A 22,503-nucleotide genomic window follows, 5' to 3' on the forward strand; every position below is an offset into this window, starting at 1 on the left:
TTTTTCAGGCAATAAAACCAGCACTAAAATTCTTAACTTTCTTCTAATTGTCCACTTCCACCATTTTATTTATTTATTTTTTAACAAAGCACATCTGTCTCAAAAGAAGCTGCATCTGTGTCTCAGAAAATGAGCTGAAAATTGATTCACAAAGGTATAGTGTAGTCATGCAGCTACATGAACAATTCAAGAAATGTATTGCACTCTTAATTCTGTTTATGAATTGGCCACGAACAAATCAACAAATCCGTAAAAATAATTTCCATCAGTACCAAAATTATCCAATGTACAACGCTATAGGATTTTTGGCAGAAGTAGCCCATGAATTATCTACTCAGAAGTTTCTATTTGGTTTATTTATTGGTCACGCAAACCACATAAATCTATTCATTGATTATAACTTACCTGTGCCTCTACCTACAATCAAATTTATTTTCTTTGCAAAACACATTTTCTTTCTTAATTAAATGAGTCTCAGCTATTTGCATACACTCATGTGATTCACTGGTCAAATACTGTTGAAACATAAATAATTAATATAAGCAAACAAGCTACATCAAATAGCTTGCAATTAGGGTTATACATTTGCTGCCAAATGTAATGAGCAGAAATCAGAACAAAAGGGAAAGCTGGAAGGAGCATCACATGCTATCCCAGTGATACAGACACTTTCCAAGACGGAGGGATTTCTGTATCCTAGTGCCTTTTCTCAGAACCGTGCCAAGTAATCACTGGATAAAACTGCGTACTGAAAGTAGGTTTCCAGAACTCAAGTCGTTGCCTTTTCACAAGCTTGTGAGCACAAACTTGTTTGTGCTTTCTTTGGCCACGATATTGTATTTCTTTTTTGCACATTGGCACAGTTTTAAAAGAACTTCTTGACATGATGATATCTGCAGAGAATGAGTACACATAAAATACTAGTTTGCAGAACATCAGCTCCTCCGTTTGGTAATACGAGGCAGATTTCAAGGACACGCAAATGAAAATAAGTGCTTAAGAACAGATTCAAGAAATAGTACCGAAATCCCACTTGGTTCTGCAGCACCCAAAACATTTGCCATTTGTCCACCTGCTTGCCACTTACTCCTTGCTGCTATTCCACTGCTGGCAATGAATGATAGAAGTATACATGGATGTTTTCAGAGGTATCAAAATTGTCTGATTCTGAAGTAAGAATACATACTGATCACTCCAATATCTCTCTATGAACACCTGCTGGGAATACATCTTTCAGATACCCAGTGGTTCAGATACCTATTTTTGATCATCGTTTGTAACAACCTGCTCAGGGCAGCAATGATGAATTCCTCTTTTGAACAGCCTGAGATGCTGAACTCCTGATTGATGCAGTCAATATTCATCCCTTCATCAGGAACAGACACAATCGTACCAGTTTGCCTTAGCAGGGTGCCCTGCTAAGGTCTACTGCCCCTGAACAAGGGAGTCAGTCAGCAGCAGGGCAGGATGGTTTGGAAAATCTTCCTGCTGTCTCTCCCATCCATGGCTCAATCTAACTGCTGTAAAAATATGAGGTGTTTATTTCATCCACCTTTAATCAGTGAATGCTTGCTTGTTCAAGGGAAGTTTTTGTTTGCTTGTAGTACAGCAGTGTCTTGCTTTCACTGGATGCTATGCTATTTTACTGCCTCTTTACATTTTGCTGCTCTTGTATGTACAATTACAGTTTCTTCCCCACTCAGCAAACTGAGGAAATTTCTGGGACAGCAAGTTACAGGGCATTTGGTGCACATTATAGATTGGTGAGAACAAGGAAGTGTTTGTCTTTTGAAGCAAAATAACATACCTGTGAAATTTTAGTGATTTATCATTGTATATTTTAAGCAGTATCTGGCATGTTACTGTGCTGTGATGGGTTGCCAAGATGTAATGCCCTGTAATTTGTCCTTTAAACAAGAGCTGAATAATTATAAAAAAAAAAAAAAAAAAAAAAAGCAAGTGGAGAGTACATCAAGATAGGGGTCTAATGCTGATTTTCAGTGTACTAGGGTCTTCCTTCCTCCTTCTCCTAAGCTGGGGCATACTGGTGGCTAAATGGCAACTTCTCCATGAAAGGCTGTAGTTTCCTTGAGACATGTGGCATTTTTACCTTCCTTTACATGTGATTTTTAAGTGAGAAACTTCTAACTGGAATTCCTTAGAAAAGTGTGGTCTACTTCCTCATAGCTTTGATCTCTCTCCACAAAATTAAATGAATGAGCATTTATTTTGTTAGTACAATATTCAGTATAATGATGCTCAGAAAGCAATTAAGTTTTACAGAAAGGCCTTTTTTTTTTTTTTTCCTGAAGAACACAGCAAATATTAATGTCTAAAACTGGAACATCTGCAAGTTTTCATATTTATATTAAGACAACAACCTGACTTCAATAGCCGTGTGGATGTTTATGTATAGACAGAGAAATGTTTGTAATGTCTTTTTTAAGACTTAGCAACATTTCATGGAAAAATATAATTACACAGTTTCATCCACTTTCCTTTAAAAAGCCTTTAACCTTGACATCTATTTGGCATAATAAAATAAATTATTAATTGTTTTAATGGAAATAGTCTTAATTTTTCATTCTGTAAGCCAAGCGTCTGTGTGCATGCACTTTTATGTATGAATGCAAGTATATGTATGAAAACAGAAGGAAATAAAGACAGATGTGTAACATGGTATTTTCTGAATTCACCGGTTTGCATCCATTTTCATGAATTCTGAACTTATTCAAACTTCACATACAATTGGAAATCTTGCTATCAACCAGGTTAAATCTTAATGAAACTTTTTAGGCATTATCTAACATAAAACATCGGGAGTTTGACTTACATTCATGGTATTTTACTGAAATCCCATTTTGCATTCTCTTGACTTACTCTCTCTTTTTGTAACATTACTTTATTACTATTTTTTAAAATAAAATCTCCATGACTAGGAATTTCTAAATATTTGCCCTATTCCAAATTAAAGGGTATATTGTAACGCAGGAAAAAAAAAAAAGTTAAAACTGTCATCACTGCAAAAGCTACCTGACAGTTAGCTTTCAGTAGGTGTATTTCAGGAATGCCAAAAGCAAGGATCAGGTATGCAGTGAAATTGAAAAGTTATGTACAGAGGAAAGAGAAAAACACATAAAAGCTTTTCACTAGTAACAAACTGAGCGATGCATGAACTCCTGAAAAGCTTATAGGTTTCATAAACTATTAAACCTTATTGTCCCTTGAAAATGAATTTATTATTTCAAATTAATTAGTTTTGCAGACTATCACAAATTGGCTTAGCTTACATAACATTAAAAACCATTTTTTTTCTTAGTTGTCAATCAAATCATGTATTCCCACTTGCTTTCAGTACAGCAATACTGCAGGAGAATATAATTTTGTGAAATGCATTCATTAAATAAATAAATAAATAATGGTATTAGTAGTTCCTTAGCTGTCTGATGTTATCCAATATTCAGTGCATTACACAAATAATTTATGCAATTGTCAGTTTTCAGATAAGCTTCCCAGGAAGTTGTATTTTGTGCAACGGTTGTTATATCCAATTGACAAAGAGTTTAAAATTTAAAGAGTACAGTTTATAGATAAATAGAAACATTCTGAAAAGGACAGACTTATCTCTGTAAGTAATTTTCCATATTTTCCATATTTCCTGTACACTACGATACTACTATGCCATGTACTTTGTATTTACCTGCATCTCAATTTTTTAAACCCCACTTATGCACCACATTTATGTAAGAACATAAATAACCATGAAAAATGTGGGCAGGATAACAAGGTTTTAACTAGAGCAAAACTAGTATCCATACTAGCAAATACCCGTATCTCTTCACAGAAGCCAAACTTCAGTAATTCCCATCCTTCCTAAATGGTCTAAGCAAATTTTCATTAATAACCAATACCCTACTTGCACATTATTAGAGGTGTGTACATGCCAACAAAACATGCTGGGTGCATGGGAATTGCCTGTGACTTCTGCAAAGCACAACCACAAAGGGGCTAGGTGTGATGTTTCTCGAGTTAATCAGGACAGCCACTGTTACTTGCTGCTTCCTCTCAATCCCCAGCCCTGGGAGCCTGGAGCAATCCATCTGCAAACAGGCTGCAGCTCTTCTGCGTGGCTGTTCTTTTTCCTTATTCTTTCACCATAAGCAGAAAGACTCACACCTCTCAATGTCAGCACACTCTGCATGCACACAGGTTTATATGGTTGCATTAGGTTCCGGCCTGGACTCCCTAACGTTTCACACTGCCAGCTTGTTGTCACACATTTTTCTTCAGGCATGGAGTGCGATAAATGACTTTTTTTTTTTTTTTTTTTTTTTTTTACCCACAGGGTAGATTGGGACAGATCGGCTTGAGTATGAGCACTACCTGTTTAGGAGAATCACAGCAACTACTTGCTGCATGGCAAACTCCAAGGCTCTGGGCATGGCAAAGAAAACCACTCAGGCACAGGCAGAGAGCCCTGAGCACATCTGGAGAACACCCAAAACACCATAACCTCTCAGAGCAAGCTGCCCTCTTGTCCATCTCTCCACATCTTCTGTGGGGCTCTGGTATGTGCAAAGGTGAATCAGTAAACAGAAATGGCATGCAGCACAGCATGCAGTACTTGTTTGAGATAGTATGTGGTTCCAAGAAGTTTGGGATTTGGAAAGAGAATTTTCTCGATAGAGTAAAGCACAGCAGTGTTTTGTACAGTTACCTCTGAGGTGCATTTTTCATTCCTGCTCTAACTACTGTGCTGCTTTTACAAAAACAAGCAAAAAAAACAACACTACTTTTGCAAAGAATAGAGAGAACATCCTTAAAATTAACTTTAGAAAAAAACATGGCTTGCTCCACTCATCCTTTTTTCTTTTTTTTTTTTTTTTTTTTTTTAAATGTTATTTGTGCATGATTGATTCTCATGCTTGCAGGGAAGTCTTTTCAAACTTTAGTCAGGTAAGAGAGCAAAAAGTTGCATGTGTGAAACTGCAACCTTGTTAAATAAACCAAGGGAAAAAAATAAGAGCAAAGCTTTTCCCTGTGTCCTTTCAGAGACCCTACTAACAGTTACTGCATCAGGGATCACACTGCACCTCTTTTCCTTAATTCCAGTTCCAGTGTTGCAACACAGGCCTACAAAATTTTCCCAGAACTGATGGCCCAGGCTACCCAGGTTAGGAACTTAGGTGCTGGTAACACCGGAGTTAAAACCGAAGATCAACAGAAGAACAAAACCCTACGGTAACGTTTGGAGGTGCAAATGTTCCTCTCTTGAGTCACACCACGATTAGCAGAGGGATGTCAAACCCCTCCTGATCATGATTTGGAGATGACTTCAGCAGGGTGTGCACCTTGCGGGATGGCCCTGTGTCACTGGGGCTTGCACACTGACACCAGCATGACAACACCCCCTAACCCTGGCTCCTGCAGCCGCCCAGTGTCCCCCTTAGAATCACAAAATCATTAAGGTTGGAAAAGACCTCCAAGATCATCTGGTCCAACCATCACCCTACTGTCATCATCACCCACTAAACCATGTCCCTAAGGACCACGTCCAACCTTTCCTTAAACACCCCCAGGGATGGTGACTCCACCGTCTCCCTGGGCAACCCGTTCCAATGCCTGACTCCTCTTTCTGAGAAGAAACATCTCCTCGTTTCTTACCTAAATCTCCCCTAGCACAAGTTGAGGCCATTCCCTCTAGTCCTATCACTAGTTATTTGTGAGAAGAGGCCGACCCCCAGCTCCTCACAACTCCCTTTCAGGTAGCTGTAGAGAGCAATGAGGTCTCCCCCGAGCCTCCTCTTCCCCAGACTAAACAACCCCAGTGCCCTCAGCTGGTCCTCACAGGACTTGTGTTCCAGGCCTTTCACCAGCTTCGTAACCCTTCTCTGGGCATGCTCCAGGGCCTCAATGCCCTTCTTGTACTGAGAGGTCCAAAGCTGAACACAGTACTCAAGGTGCAGCCTCACCAGAGCTGAGTACAGGGAGATGATCACCTCCCTGATCCTGCTGGCTACACTATTCCAGGATGCCATTGGCCTTCTTGGCCACCTGGGCACACTGCTGGCTCATGTTCAGGCGAGCATCAACCAGCACCCCCAAATCCTTTTCCTCTGCACAGCTTTCCAGCCACTCTGCCCCAAGCCAGTAGCGCTGCATGGGGTTGTTGTGACCAATGTGCAGGACCCAGCACTTAGCCACGCTGAACCTCATCCCATTGCCCTCTGCCCATCGACCCATCCTGTCCAGGTCCCTCTGCAGGACCTTCCTACCCTCGGGCAGATAAACACTTCCCCCCAACTTGGTGTCGTCTGCAAACTTACTGAGGGTGTACTCAATTCCCTCATCCCAGTCATCAATAAAGATACTAAGGAGGTTAAGCCCTTCCCCGGGCACAAGCTCCCCGGGCAGGAGCTGCCCATCGCGCCGGTGCCGTGCCGGGGAGGAGCAGAGCCGCCCTCCCGGCTGCACCCAGAGCCCCGTCTGTCGGGATGCGGCCGCAGAGGGGAGGGGAGCCCGAGCGGCGGCGCCTTCCCCCCGGAGAAGAGCGAAGTTAAATAGGCAGCGCTCCTCCGCCGCCTTCCTCTCTCCCCTCCCGGCTCGCAGCCTCCGGCGAGCCCCCCGCTCCCCGCCCACCGTGCCGGGGCCGCGGTGCGGAGCCGGGACACGCCGCTCGCCTCTCGGTGCCTGCAGGCGCCGCGTCCCGCCGAGCCGCCCGCCTGAGAGGAGCCAAGCCAGCTGCATGGGAGGAGATGAGCGTGGCGGGGAAGCAGCCGCCTCCAGCACCGCTTGAGCGCCCCGGCAGCCTCCTCGTCCCCACCTGGGCAAGTAGCCGAGCTCCCCGCCGCCTTGTCCCGGCACCAACTCCCGCCGCGCTGCCCGGAGGGAGGCGCCTGCCTGCGGGGAGAGCGGGGGAGAGCGGGGGGCAGCGGGGTGGGGAGCGGGGCGAGAAGGCAGCCCGGCCGCTGCAAGGCTGCCCCTCTCACTGGGGACTGCGGGCAGCACCCTCCTGCAGCCCCCCGGGAAGTTTTGGGGGCCCCGAGGGGAGGGAGGTGGCGGTGGGGGAAGCTGCCTCGGGCCGGGGGGCTCGGTGCGGTGATGGGGGGGGGGGGGGGGGGGGAGTTTGGAAATACTCGCGACTTTGGTGGCAGCGCCTTTGAGAAATCATTTATAAACGATGCCCTCTGATGGTGGTTCTCAGCTGTCCTTGATTTATTAAATTAACGTCATCTAGTGTGCCCTCCGTACCTTTTAAAATAATGACGGGCTTCGTGGTTTAGTACGGCGCTCGTCTTGGCATTGCAGGGTTGTTCTGTGGGAGTGTAATTGCAGTGTTTTTCAGCCACTGTCTAAAAAGTTGCATCCGTTATAAAATAGTTTACCGGTGCTAAAATAAACAGCTGATTCATTTTTTTGCCCTGTCCTTCAAGCTATTTCAGTGACCACAGCCTTGTGATTTATGAAGAAAAACTGTTATCTTCCTAGTGTTTTACCTACCGCATTATTTAGGAGTCACCTGCTTTCAGCCGTGTTCTCCTTCGCAGTAATTTCGTAACTTCTTTGAGTCTCTGTAAGCTTAGGACAGAGGGTAGGTATTTGGAAGACACAGGTGGAGAAGCAAAGATACAGGTTTTGTAGATACCTGGAATCACAAGCAAGTACAACTGTCTGCAGATCTGTGGAAATAAATTTCATCGTGTCCTAGCCCACTTTTGCACTGTATACGTTTGCATTCCTCTTTTGGCAGTGTAGGAAGAGATGCAAGCATTTCTTTTTGGGGGTCTAGAATTTTTTTTAATTAAAAAGAAAATAATCAAATTATTATGCTGTAGGATCCTCTGTGTTGCAAAGCTGTTGCACAGCTCTTGATCTGCAAGACCTGTTCCTGAACTGTAAAAATAATTTGTGCAGCAATTACCTAAAATGTTAACAGCTGAGTAGGTTGTATGGCAGTTCAGAATATTTCAGCGTTAAAGGTGAGGAATAATCACTATCATTAGGTGAAATTTATGACTGGTATTCTTGTAGTGGTGTTAAATGCATACATCTAAGGCCAATAGGACATGCTGTTCCTTCTGATACTTGTGGGACTTATGCCTGTGATACTGCCTGGAGCAAAGCTAGTTCCCAAATGAAGGTGAGCTGGCCCCTTGGGCAAGTGTGGTAAGAACTAAAGGCTCGTGGGCATATAGTTTACCTGGACCCTCAATGAGAAATAGGAACATGAATCAAAATCTTTGGCAAGCTGTTTCAAATAAATGCAGAACAACTTTGCCTCACTTTCCAGAGTATTTAAAATATGATTGAAAGAATGCCTATATACATAGTATTTAAAAAAAAAAAAAAAAAAAAAAAAAGTCTTATAGACCTTAAGTTCAACAGGGACATCTTATGGCAGATATTCAGATTCTTATTTATATGAGTTCATAACTGCATAGCTTCCCAGAGATGTAACGTACTTGTGCAGAGAAGTATACTCTTAATATCTTAAAAAATAAGGCCTTCTTTTATGATTAATAGTGTGATAGGTGCTTGATTAATTGAGTGGCTTTAACACTACTGGAATCTGAGTCTGTTTACCTTGCTAAAATAAAAATCTCACACATATTAGTATCAGTGAATGGATTGTTTGTGCAAGTTTTCTCAGAAATAAGATATGACAACACCAGTTACCATTTAACTATTAAATATTGCATGCTGAGTCCAATTCATTGGGATTGTAGTAGCTAGGCAGTCTTAATTTTTAAGGGTACCCTTATTTTATTTTTTTTTTTCTTCTTCAGAAGGATGACAGTTAACACTAGTCCTTGGAAAGTAGCTCAGCTTACTTCTAAATTGAAGATAGCATTATTTGAAACATAATCCCCATTTATTTTATGTGTTTTATGTGAGCCTTTTAACACTAAGGGCTCTGTTAAGGCTTTTATTTTTGCTATGGGTCTATTAACTTCTTAAAGTTTAATTGCTGATGCTCTGTTCTGTAGAACTGAAGTTTCAGTTAGACTTTGTCTCTAACATTTCGATACTCGTCATTCTGGATCAGACACATGCTCGTATTGAGCCGATTTCAGAAAGCTGTGTGTTTCCTTCATCTATAGTGAGCTTTTTATTTGGATTTCTAGTATAATTCTTCCCCTCTTTGCCCCTCAGAAAATACCAAGAGGTCAAATCCTTTAGGGATTGTTACCCACTATGTCAGCATGTATCTGCCACAGTTTTATGTGAATTTTTTCAGTCTCATTGTTCTTAATGTGTTAAATATTGTGGCTTTCATTGTATTACTAGAAGCATGAAAGAGAAAGATAGCCTTACAGTCATTCATACTACTGATATGCTAGTTTTTCAGAATGAAGAAATAAAAGTATATAGCTCATTGTTATGTAGGAATATCTTGTCAGTAGTTTTTTGGAATAGGGAATATTCTCTTAAAATTCTATTGTTTAAATTACATGTCATCAACTAGTAGACTATTTTCTAATAGCTTTTCTTGTGACTCTGTATGGAAGTTGTCAGCAGACTTTTTATTTATTTATTTTTTTATTTATCTGTTTGTTAATTTATTTATTTATTAATTCAGCAGAAACCCAAAGGAAAAAAGGGATTGGGAACTTTTTTGGATGGTGTTCTTATCAGGAGTTACCCAAATTGGGATCTTGATAAGAGGACAAAGTGCAACACATGCAGATTTTCTGTTTCTTTTCCCCTCTTTTTTTTTCACTATATCTGTGTAATTCAGATACTTGGATAGAGGCGCAAATACAAATATTTATTTACTTTTGTGTGTGTATGTTTGTTTTTGTTTGGCACCCACCAGCACAGAAACTTCCCGAAGGTGAACACTAGGTGTCATGTTACCACAAACATCGCTGCAGCTTGCCTTTTCCCTAGTCACCTTTTCAGGATCATCAACATTCAAGCTTGCCATTTTCCTAAAATAGATGGCCACCACTGATGTTCCACATCAGTATTTTGGTAGGCTTGGACCACATTCAGCCATACCATATGTGACCGTAAGAAACACTGCTTGCTTCAACTTTCTTTTGTTTTATTATTAAAAGTTACACCAGCACTTAGCATGGATTTCAAGTTTATTTCCATGGTCTGTCTACACCACAAAATGAATCAATAGGATATACTTACTAATTGAAGCTTTTGCTACTGCACAGTCATTTTTGGTTATAATTTATTGCTGAGCAAAGGCTGATCTCAGATTTTTCTGTTAGCAATTGAGCTAATTTGACTCCTAATGTGGGGATGGAAAGCACAAGAAGACAGATAGTAGAGCTTTATGATATGGAGGGGGTGTCCTGGTGTTCCATTGTATGAATCCAAATGATTACTTATCAGTGCAACTCTTGTTGATTTCACACCAATTTGGGAAGAATGTGGTTTTTTATTATTATTTTTTCATTTTTTTCCCCCACTAAAAATCTGGAAAATAATAGTTTCAAGATCCTATTAAAAATTTACCAAGCTTTTACTAAACATCAGACAGTGCAAGTTTTCATGTTTCTTTACTCTTCAACCCTCCTCTCAAAAACAAAATCTGACTCCTGCTTCTATCTGTATGTATCTCCATGAAAACAGTTATCAAACCTATAAAAATAAGATTCGAGCTTCTGGTTTTAACAACTTAATGGAAATAAGCCTTGCGCCCACCTGCTGCTCTGAAAAACAATGTCTGATCTCAGACAAAGAACAGCGTTGGTATTCTCTTTACACCTCAGATCTGTGTTTCATATTGTAAGCATTTTTTTTCCTGATGTTTTAAACATTTTATGAGATGAATATAAATAGAATGACTTGCGCTTGGGCGCGCAAAGACTGCTGAGAATAGAAGTGGTAGCAGAGCTCAGCAGAAGGAATAGTGCATGACCGTGTTCCTACAACGTGGACAGCTAATACTGCTTGTCCGTGACACTGTGGTAATAGAGACAGCATGCAAAAATCAGACTGACTTGAGTTGGAAGGGACCTTGGGTGGTCAGTGAGTCTAACCTGTGGTAAGCAGCGACAGTGTTGAGCTATGACTTAGCTGCTTGAGGCTTTTCACATTGCATCTTGAAAATCTCCAAGGATGGGGACTGTCAAACCTCCCTGGGCAACCTGCTCCACTGCTCAGCCATTCCCATGGTGAACTGGGGGGCTGCTGCTAGGACCCCTGAAGCCATCTCTTCTCCAGGTTTGACAAGCCCAGCCTCTCACAGGGCTCCAGCTCTGCTCTGGCTCCCTTGGTGGGCATCCATTGCCACTGGTCCAGTTTCTCAATATGTTTCTGGTCCTGGGGGAGAGAAAACTGGATGCAGTGTTCTGGAGGTGCTCTAATGAGCCTTAAGTAAAAGGAAGTGTTCAGGGTGATCTCGCCTCTGATGATGCTGGTGCTTCTAGCCTTTGTGGCTGATTTTTTTTCCTTGCTTTTGGAAAAAAAAAAAATACTGATGTTGACTTTCATCTGAAGTTAAGATTCATTTACTATAAAAAAACTTCCTGCATGTTAAAGTAAAATACTTGGAACGATTTGCTCATCCTTCATATTACCGACGAAGCTGACAGTTAAAGCCAACAGAGGCCCAAGATGGTGCTACATTCCAGACACCATTTATCAGCTTCACTCATTTAATCCAGAGGTGATCTAAATTTTTTTTTTTTGGTCTGTTTTCTTTTAAAAAGGGCAGGCTGATTCTCATGTTTTGAACTCCTCTGTACCCGTCTGTCTGAACTTTCTGTCTGAAGAACAGAGTGACTCCAGTGAGATCTGTCATGCAGGAATCCTTCTGCCACTCCTTATTTATGTTTGTCAGCAGGCAGATTTCTGTAATGAGATTAACAAACTCTCTAAAGGATATAACCTTGAAAGCTGGAACCCTTTAGCACAGCCTAATCAATATTATCTCATTTATTATCTCCTTGTGAAGTTCAGATTGTAGTAGGCACAAAATACGTTTGTAGTATTCAGAGACGATCTGGGTAGGAAAATCAATGCAGAACCTCAGTTGTTCTGTATTGTGTTTGAAGAGGTGTGGTGCGTGGTCGCACCACATATGCCACTTTAAAGCCATTAGCCTTACAATGCTTTCCTCTGCCATCCTGAACTTGCACAACTGTTTGTTGCTTTGGGATTTTTGTCTTAGCACAGTTTGTATAAGATGTCCAAGTCAACAGATGAATAAAATCTGAGGAGAAACTCATCCTGTGACTAGACACACTCTGTGTAACACAATCTGCTGGGGAAAGTGAAGCCAGGATAGCTTTCTTCACAGGCAGTTCTTAGCCATGCTGTAGCTGCGTTTCCCAGACTTTGAGTAGCCCAATTTCATAGCACCTTGAAGGTTTAAAGCAGTGCTTACTTCCCCATTTTTGTGATGGAGCTGTAGGGTTAATTAATGTGGTGAGGACCACAGAAGCAATCTTATCCAAAGAGGGATGAAACCAAAGCCTGTTAGTATCAAATCTTTATTGTCATTTCACAATCATTGCTCCCTGCCATAAAAGGGAATTCTAGTTGTTGCACCTTTTGATGGGGATTCCCTTTTTATGCCCAGTTTTGCTGGAGGACTAACAACAAGTGGACAGGGTTCAAATGGGGCTCGGAGAAGCTCATTGTTGTGATGAACTAGAAGTAGAAGCCTGTAGAGAAATGGTTATGTAGGCTACACTGTGTGCTCTGGTGGACAAGAGCTTCTTCAGTTATATTGTTCAGATTTGTACTATCAGTTACTAATATCTGCCTGTAAATTGGAAAAAATTAGAAACAGTAATACACCACTGCGAGTTGCCAATTATGCTGCCAAGGGGGTGGGCATTATTATTCCTACTTTACCAGTGGAGAAGCTAAAGAAGTTATAGTTAAGGTGTTGGGTTAATTTGTTTGTTTGTATTAAAATTCTGATTGAGTGAATTGTTTTTGAGTAATTTATATGTCTTGAATACATGCAGAAACTTTTCTGAAGATTATATGGAGAATGTTTTTCAGCTTTAATGGTTTCTTCCATATCTCAATTAGATACGTTTTTGGGGGGCTTGAATAAGTCACGCATTATCCTGTCCCATCCAGTAATGGACATGGACCTCTGTGGAGAACACTAATTCATCAAACTGAAGTGCATAAACATACTTGCTTCTGCTGCTCACGTAAATCAGGAGTGATATTTTTGTCGTCACTGAAAATGTCAATTTGTAATATAATTTATATAATAGTTAATATGTAACATAAAATGTTAAACAGAAGAACAAGCAAGCACATTAAAAGCTGTCTTAAATAACATGGGAGACAGCAATTAGTATTTATTTTATTTCCTCTATGGAAACTGTCTTTAGCTTCTAAATGTATGTAAGACTATTCAGTTTATTGGAGTAAAGCATCTAAATTGTTCTCATATTGAATATAAGGAGGATGCATTCACATTTGAAAACTTTTCATTGCAAGCATGTATTGCCATCTTCCTCTCCAGCAAAAGCTGTTTATTCAACAGGCAAAGAAAGAGATTATTTATTTGTTTGTTTGTTTGTTTTTTCCACTGGCTGCAGCTAAGAGCTAGATACTGCAAGAAAATTTATGGGCACATATCTTTCCATGCAAATCCCATTTAACAGTATTAAGTCAATTTTTTAGAAAGGCTTAAGGACTTATTTACAAGTCTGGTTGTATTAATAAAATGCAAGTTTCTTTTGTACCAATAAAATATTCTACTCTCTTCCAAGCAGGAATTAGAATCTAGTTTTATGTGCTTTGTCGTTTCCTTTATTTTTTTTTTTTATGATATCCTTCTGTCTTAGGCAGTGTTTTAGTAAACATAACATTAGTCATCATTCTGCTACCCTCCGTGAGCCCCAAGTGAATGGCAATATAAGGATGTACAGCAATCCACAATATTCTAATTTTTAGAGTATAGTTGAAGCACAAGGTATGTTGCCAGATGAGTCTGCCATTCTTCTTTTGTGATGTAGCTATCGCTTTTTATAAAATCCTTTCTTTTTCTAGTCTTGAATTGTCAGCGTATTTATCAGTTGCATCAACACACTGTTTTATACAAGTATTTATTGTACTTTTCATTTAAAAGATGGATTAATTACTAAGGCATCTGGTGCGTCATATGGTGTATATGCTGGATGTGCTAAACAGAATAGTCTTTTTTAAGTAAGAGAAAAGTGACATTGCATAAAAGGATTAGACTTTTAAGTGTGCTTTGAAGAGTTACTTTACAGTACTAAAATCTCCAAGTCTGTTCCGGATTTTGTGATCATTAAAGGAATCTTTGATTCTACTGGAAAAAATATGCATGCCTGTATGCATCTATACTTGTAATATATTCAAAACATTAAAAAAAAATACACTTTTCTGACAAGAACTTTATTATATACAGGAAAGTTATATGATACTTCTTCCTGATGAACTTCACAGAACTGCTGCTACAAATACTTCCGTTTACAATTTGTAAGGCAAGGAGTTTTTACTGTCTATAGAAATTATGTCCTCCACGGTTATCATGCACTAAATGAAGAACTTCTCAGTGTTCAGTCTATAGGTAATAGATACACGCTTAATACAAACTCCAGGCTTATTTTTACATTAGAAATTACTGAATTCTACTGTAGCCAAAATTACTAAATGACACCAGTTTAAAGTTGAATTACTAATTTATTGCGTTGTGGCATCACCAGTGGAAGGGTGACAGAAATTGAATATGGATCAATTTATTCACTGTTTGCAGTTTTACATCTCTGCTCCCAATTGACTGAAATTAGGTATGTATTACCCTTTTTACTTCAGAAGTTTCAGAAGATGAAGCTTAAATTTACCTAGTGTACCTTCCCTTTTCAAAAATTAATTTCTTAATTGAAGTTAGACTTCCCGCAGTTTAATAGCTTTGTCTATATGTGCACATATTTATATTATCTTTTGTTAAATGTGGCATTGACAAAAACATGGCACTATCACAACTCAGTTTCAGCAGTCAGAACTGGAAATGTGGGATGTGGTGGTCTCAATGGAATTTCAAAAGGAAAGTGATCTTTTCCGAAAAAATACTGATTCAAAAAAGAAAGCAATCTTCTTTGAGTGGGTCCTCCTGAGAATCTGTTTAATATCTTTATTAATGATATAGACAGTGGGATTGAGCGCACCCTCAGTAAGTTTGGGGATGATGACACTAAGTTGAGGGACGCAGTTGACACAACAGAAGGAAGGGTAGCCATCCGGAGAGACCTGGACAGGCTTGCAAAGTGGGCCTGTGCAAACCTCATGAAGTTAAACAAGGCCAAGTGCAAGGTCTGCATCTGGGCTGGGACACTAGCTTGAGAGCAGCCCCCTACAGCAGGACTTTGAGGTACCAGTGGATGAAAAATGCGGCACGAGCTGGCAATTCGTGCTTACAGCAGAGAAAGCTGCCTATATCCTGGGCTGCATCAAAAGAAATGTGGCCAGCAGGTAGAGGGACTCCAACCTCAACTTTCAGCCTTGTGGGACCCCACTTAGAGTACTACATTCAGCTTTGGGGCCCCCAGCACAAGAAGGACATGGACCTGTTGGAGCTAGTCCAGAGGAAGGCCATGAGGCTCATCAAGGACTGGAGCACCTCTCTTACAAAGAAAAACTGAGAGAGATGGGGTTATTTGGCCAAGAAAAGAGGGGCTCCAAAGATACCTTATAAAGAGCTACCCTTAGACCTTCCAGTACCTAAAGGGGGCCTACCGGAAAGCTAAGGAGGAACTCTTTGTCAAGGACTGTAGTGATAGGACAAGGGGTAATAGCTTTAAACTAAAAAAGGGTAAGTTTACATTAGATAAACTGATTTTAAAAGGGAGGTGTTCTGGGAAATGAGCCTGAAATTTGAATTGTCAAAATGGTACCACAACAAGTCTGCTGATGTGGATTAGTGAAATGAAATTATTTAGATCTGCTTTACATACACAACCCAGAAGAGCTTTCTCTCGATCTTGACAGTCAGACAATAGAAATTGTAGGTTGGAAGAGTGCTTCCTTCTCCTGTCTTTTACCACCTGTAATTCAACCTTTACAGAAAGAAAACAAAAATCAGAGTTACGATTGTTACCAAGAGCAAACTTGGAGCTGTTGGAGTCATCGGTGACTAATACCCTCAAGAATATTTCTTTCAGATGTCAGGAAGTAGGAAAGAATGGGTAATCTTGTACTGACTCCAAGTCAAAACCAAATCAAACCAAAATCCACAATCATTAATAATCAGACTCGACTTTATCACCTCTTCTTTTTTTAAGTTTATTGTGTGACTAATTCAGAAGTGGTGGCAAGGGGCAGGGCAAACAAACTGCTTATATACCCCTCTATTTCTGTATTTCACTCATTTCTGCTCCTTTCCTCTTTATAATCATTGTGTTGTATCTCAAACGAGGAGTTTCTGGCTTTCTCATTAACATCTACTTTTCAGAGACGTTCTGTGTAACTGTCACATTGGTTGACAAGAAGTAAACACAAATGGAGAGAGGATAAATATATATTATATATATAAAGAACAGAATCATTACTGGAGGAATGACTCCAGGGTAGTTATTCAAGGGAGTGGATGTGAAAGAAGGAGTGAGAAGGCAGCCAGGAGTTACCTAGACCTCAGGGATTGCCTGGTGTTTTTTTTCCATGTGACTTGTATCAGTGTGTAAAAAGGAGAGTCCATACTTCAGTCTGATAGCTGTGTTTCTTCTTTTCAGCTTTCAGTAGTTTGACAGACTTTCAGAAATGTCAGTAAGGTTAACTTAATGTCTATTGGATGTAGGTTTCATAGCTGAATATAATTAAATGTAGTAAACCTGCTTGAATTGACTCTGTAATTCTTATAATTCTAGTGTCATTTTAATCTGTCCAGGGTCAATCTAATTCTGTTCCGCAAAAACAACTTGCTTCATCAATTTATAGCATAAATTGAAGACTTCATCATTTAAATTTTATAAAATTTCCCTTCCATTAATCTAACATGTGATTCACTGCCAAGTGCCACAAAAAAGTGCAAAGAGTGCTTCACGTATATTTTTTAAGCAATTAGTGCTAGTGCTGTCTGCTCTGGGAGAACTATAAAAATATTTTTTCTTTGAAAATTAGCTTCAGACTATGCAGCTCTACAAAAGTTATGACTTAGTGCAGAATGTCTAGCAGAAGAAAGATAAATAAAAGTAAAACAAACCCACCAGCATACTGCCATGGTTTATGGCACTGAGGTGTGAGATGAACATAATGTAGTTCTATAAATTTTTTTTGGTTGGAATTTATAAGTGGTAAAAAGTAGACTGTTTTCTAGAGCATCATTATTTTTCAAGAATTTCTGTGAAACTTTGGCAAACTGGCTCCCGTCCAAGAGAATATTGCCAACATAAATGTAAAAGTCTTGTCCTGAGGAGGAGGGATCTTTCCCATTTAAATTAAGTAATGAAAACATTCTCTAAAATGGAAGATGAGGGAACATGATTTAGGGATAAGGACAGTTTCCCTCTAACTTACTTGTCTGACTATAATTTTTGCTTTTATTTGTGGTGATGATGTTTCATGAGGAAGAGTTCTGCTCACTGAGAGCTAATGTTCTATCTTATATTTAATTGGAAGTTGTTTAAAATAACAATCTAAGCAGAGTCTGTGTGCTCTTTATATGATCTGCAAGAAATCTGAGAAGTCCTCTCTTTAATATCATGGAAAATTGTTGTCTTGAACGTTATTCCACAGGATAAAAAATTAGATATGCTAATTGTAAATTGCAGTCTAAATAGTCACTTACCAGCTTGCTTGATATTTACAGATCAAATATCTCATGGAACTAATTTCATGTTCTTATGTGAAATTAGGTATTTTCACTAATGAGCTCTTACAGATAGTTTTTATGAGTGTTTCAGTTATCTGGAACTTAACAACTTGTCATGGTTTTTCAAGACATAATGGTCTCCTAATCTTTCCATGAGTGATATTTAGATGTATAGCTACACTTCAAAGTTTTGTAGCTCTAGGCCCTCAGCTGCTTTATTTGCTAGTATAGATTTTACCACTTGGACTTGCCCTTCTCGCTGTGGCTGTCCTGTTCGTCAGTGATGTTAACCTGATGTGCTCAGAAGTCTCTTTGTCTTGCTGACCCTTTTGTTCAAGGAAGTAAACAAGCATTGAGCTGAGTAAAGAGCGAAGAAGGAAACTGTTTTCAAAACAAACATATATTTATACACTCTGTGGCTTGCAGAACAAAGCACAGAACTGCAGTGGAAAATACTCCCTTCCAAAGAGTCTTTATTTCATCCTAAGAAACGTGCATCCATATTTTACCTTGGATTAGGGATATGCTTTTCAAGTGAATCTCATTATTGCCCATATTTACTGCCCTGCAGTCTGCATTGTAAAGTGGTTTGGAGTGCACCAAAGGTACGTTAGGCATTGGTAAGTAGTGCTGAATATGTTTAGGTTTGTGGAGTAAGGCAGAGGCACTGAACTACATGAATGTCTGAGGTTTTATTTCAGATTAGCTATAGCCTTATCCTGTGGACTGTCTACCTGTTAGGGGAGCTCACGTGCCCTAAGGCCATGCTGCCACACAAACCGCAGCACGGTAAGTGGGAACGACTAGGAGAGATTTACTTCAGAAAATGTACTTCAGATGTGAACTAACATGCTAGTACCTAGCAGAGCTTCTTTCATCCTGAAAGATATTTCAGGAAGGCACCTGATTAATAGCAGCCACTAATGAGGGTTTGGTCCAAGGGACTATGCAAGTCCAAAATAGAACCTTCCCAAAATGCTGATGGTAGAAAGGCTGGGTGCTTGACAAAGAACAGTATTGCTCTGCAGATCTACTTCTCTTCATTAGTAGTCTGTCTGGACATAGTCTCAGTAAATTTCATTCTATGTTCATATTCCATCTGATTAAAAGAGGCAGCCTTCTTATTATATCCTTTTTGTTGTCTCTCGTTTTTTACCCATTAGTGTACAAATGAGGAGAGTGCCTGTCTCTTCCTCGCCTTTGCCTGCTAAACTCCCACTTTCCTTAGAACCTGCAAGCTCTAATACAGCATATTTAAGCTTCAAGCATACATAGCATTAGAGATCAGGCTGAATGAATAAATGTTGACAGCGCTTTCTCTTACTCCTTATTCCTACTCCTTTCCAATTTTCTTATGTTTGAGAAGGCCAGATTTTGAGTATTATCCTTAAACATGCTGAGATGTATGACAGAAAATATTTCCTCAGTTTGTGAATTCCATTAGTTGCGCAAATTGAGGAGCTTTGTAAAGCACAGAGCTTCTGCTTCTTGAGGTGGCAGAGCAGATTGTTAAAGAATATTCCAGGCAGTAGACATGGCTTATCTCTGAGGCATGCAAAAACAACTTCTTTTTGCTAGGGGAAATTATTCCTGTTATTAATTAACCAGGAGAAGTTAGGAAATACATTACAAATTGAGTGGGGATTAGACTTTTAAAAAAATGTTTTGAAAGGAATGTGCAGGCTCTTTAAATCTGGTTCAGAGCATCTTTGCACGGGAGATAGCACCCAAAATCTATCAGTAAGGTAGGGCTTTTTCTCTCTGCAAAAAGGAATATATAAAGATGACTGCCACCCCCAGTGCCCTAATGACTGAATTCACAGTTATTCTTAATTCCTGTTGCAGGTTGCCGAGTCTAACTAATATCTTGACTTTTAGTCTGCCAGTCACTACTCTGATTATAGTGATAGTGAAGGGAAGTGAAAATATGGCACAGCTGTTGGTTTTGTTTGTTTGTTTTTCATTATGAACAGGCAGACTTTCTTCTGAACTGGCAAAACTTTCTGATTTGGTCAAGCTTAAGGGGAATAGGCATGCATGTCTCTGATTCGTGAATTACCTGTGTCTATTTGTAAACATTTCTCACCTGTTTGTATGTTTTGATCTTGCACTTTGGCTAGTGCTGTACACTGCTTTTCTTGCTTGTTCCCTCTGGGATGTGCTTCTGGTTGGTAAGGCCTCTGCCCCTGCCTGCTGCATGGCCACCCTGGGCTCCCACTTTCCTGCTGGAGCAGCCCCCTCTCGCTGCTCCATGGCATCCGGACCTCCAAATTGATCACTGCCAGATTAAGATTATTAATCTGCATTTCTTCATTCCTTTGGTTTAACTCTTTTTATGTGTGGGGGTTTTTTTTTGTTCGTTTGTTTTTCCCCTGCATTTGAGGCTTTCTCTTATTTTGTTTAGTCTTTGAAGTAGGATATTGTTCTTTGCAGCAGCTTTTTGTGTATCTGAAGACTATTAATAACTGAACAATAATTGAGACTATTAATTTTACAGTATAAGCAGCATCTGTCTCCTGACTCCTTTAGTCATGCCTTTTCTTTGCACTTTCTTCAGTTGGTCTATATCTGTCTATAAAAATACATCATTGATTTATGTTCAGCTTGTGATTTTCCTTAATCATCCTATTTCTTTTCTGGTAAAAGGGTACCAATGGTTTTTGTAGCTGTTCCTTTGTGTTAGAATGTGGTTTTGTCTCCCTGACTCTGTTAGGTTGTTCTTTAGCATCTGTATTTCTAGCTTTTGGAGGGCAAAATGCCTTTATATGATTGCAAAGTGAATGCTGTTCTTTTTTTATAGCAGTGATACCAGGTTCAATAATTGAACTACTTGTGTGGTTTCTGTATAGCATGTCCCATAAAGAGTATTCAGAACCATACACACCAACCGAGTCCACAGATCCAAACTACGTGTTTGCTTGGTGCATGTGGGAGGAACAGGGTTATTAATTGCTGCTCAGTTTACATCATGAATTGTGGGGGAGAATCATTCTGCTTAATTTTTCTTCAGCAAACTAAACGGGAATTTGTGATTCAGGAATCGGGAAGCCTTTCAGGAATGGAATGCTATATAGAATGCCACTGTCACCCACGTGCATGTATGTGCATATATTTTGCATTTTTCTACTTTGCCAAGGTAGATCTAAGTTTCAGAGCTAGGACAGTCTGCCTCTTTAATGTATCAGAAATACCTACCTTGTGAGGTCATAATCCCGTGATCCCTTAGATGTGGTGGCCCAGGGCTTTCTCCAGTTAAATTGTGGAATCCCTCTCCTTAGACACGCACAGTCATCTGAGCAATCTGTTCTCATGCAGTTTCATGGTGAAGTGCAAGTTTGAATTCTAATAATTGTTTCTAAAAAGAAGAAAATGAAGAAACACAAGGAAATGAAGTTGACTCATCAAAAGTTGCGTTGTTTTACCAACAGCAGTCTTTTCCTATAAAGGGGATATGTAGAAGAGTTCAGTTTTGGGGGTTATGAAATGTTCTTCATTCTCTCCCATCTTTTCTGAAGATTTTTTATTACTGGAATTATTTTATGAAGGAGAATGAAGGAAGCCTCAATTTTCAGAGTAAAATAAATAAAGATTTGGCTGTGACACCTATCTTTAAGATCTTAACGTATCTTTATACTAGTAAACAATGATAATGATACTGTTTTGCTTTGGCTTTTTTGCCATATGAGATTGCTTTTGTAATGGTGAATTCTGTAGCTAATGAGGTCCAATTCTATAGGTCCAATCTCTCCAGCCAGAGTGGAGACTGGAAAGTTTAAATCTTGGTCTTACTTGCGTGAAGGATCTTGTGGACACACATTGTGTATGTGTTTTAGCTGCTGACAGCCTGATACTTAAAGGGTTGCAAAAGACGACTTACCCACAAAATGCAGAGCTGGTGTTATATATTGCTTTTGTGTATGAGTATGAAATAGAGAATGAAATGAGAAGTTTCTCTTGTTTTGTGCTACTTCATTTTTTTGGCTAGTTTCGCTACACTTTATGATAAAACATAAGCTTAAATACAATCTCGAAATTTGTCTGAGCTGCAAAATTCTGTAAGAAAGGATTGTTATGATCCCTGTTCATCCAAGGGTGAAGGAACCATCTAACTGAGGGAAGAGCTTATTCATATGGTAATTGTTAGGGCAGAGATACTACTTGTGCCAGATCTCATTTTCTTAAATAAACCCCTGCTTTGGTACATGAACTCTAATCTACTGTCAGATCAGAAAGGATTGTGCTAGAATTCTTATCAGAAGGCTGTGACATTAACTTTTCTAAGTTAGAAGTTAATCGATAATTTTTGCTCAAATGTTCAAGTATTTATTTCTTGAAAATACAAAGCTTGGTTTTGAATATGCTGTTTACTACTTTTCAAAACTGCTCTTAGAATATTTTTTCTCCAATTATCTTAAAAGTGAGAACCTGTTTATATAAGGCCCCAGTGACTAGTGAGGGGCTGGAGGTTTTGTTCCTTCAACAGGCAAGATAAAAACAGTATAGAAAATTTACTTAATTATAACTATGAATCTGTGTGAGGTATATCGGGAAATTCTTTTTTTTTTTTTTTTTTTCCTATTTAGAGTAACATAGGAACCAGAAAATATTCTCAGCTCAAAAATAAAATAAATAACCTCTGTACTACACCCCTAACTCATCTATTTAGTAGATTCGAAGGAATCCTTGTAGTTTCCTGATCCACTGCAGCAATTACCTGCTGAACTGCTGGAGAAAATTCT

General features: G+C 39.5%; 1 protein-coding gene across 1 annotated transcript in view; it reads left to right on the plus strand.

The window, feature by feature from the left end:
• Positions 1 to 6,755: 6,755 nt before the first annotated feature.
• Positions 6,756 to 22,503, plus strand: part of SNTG2 (syntrophin gamma 2) — a gene marked incomplete at both ends in the record, with an annotated part of 296,049 nt that continues 280,301 nt past the window's right edge. The window contains one exon of the mRNA XM_084284773.1: positions 6,756 to 6,827. Coding sequence (XP_084140899.1) covers positions 6,756 to 6,827 — 72 coding nt within the window. The remainder of the gene's footprint in view (positions 6,828 to 22,503) is intronic.

Source organism: Netta rufina, assembly GCF_964035555.1.
Source record: "Netta rufina genome assembly, chromosome: 3".
NCBI classification, from domain to species: domain Eukaryota; kingdom Metazoa; phylum Chordata; class Aves; order Anseriformes; family Anatidae; genus Netta; species Netta rufina.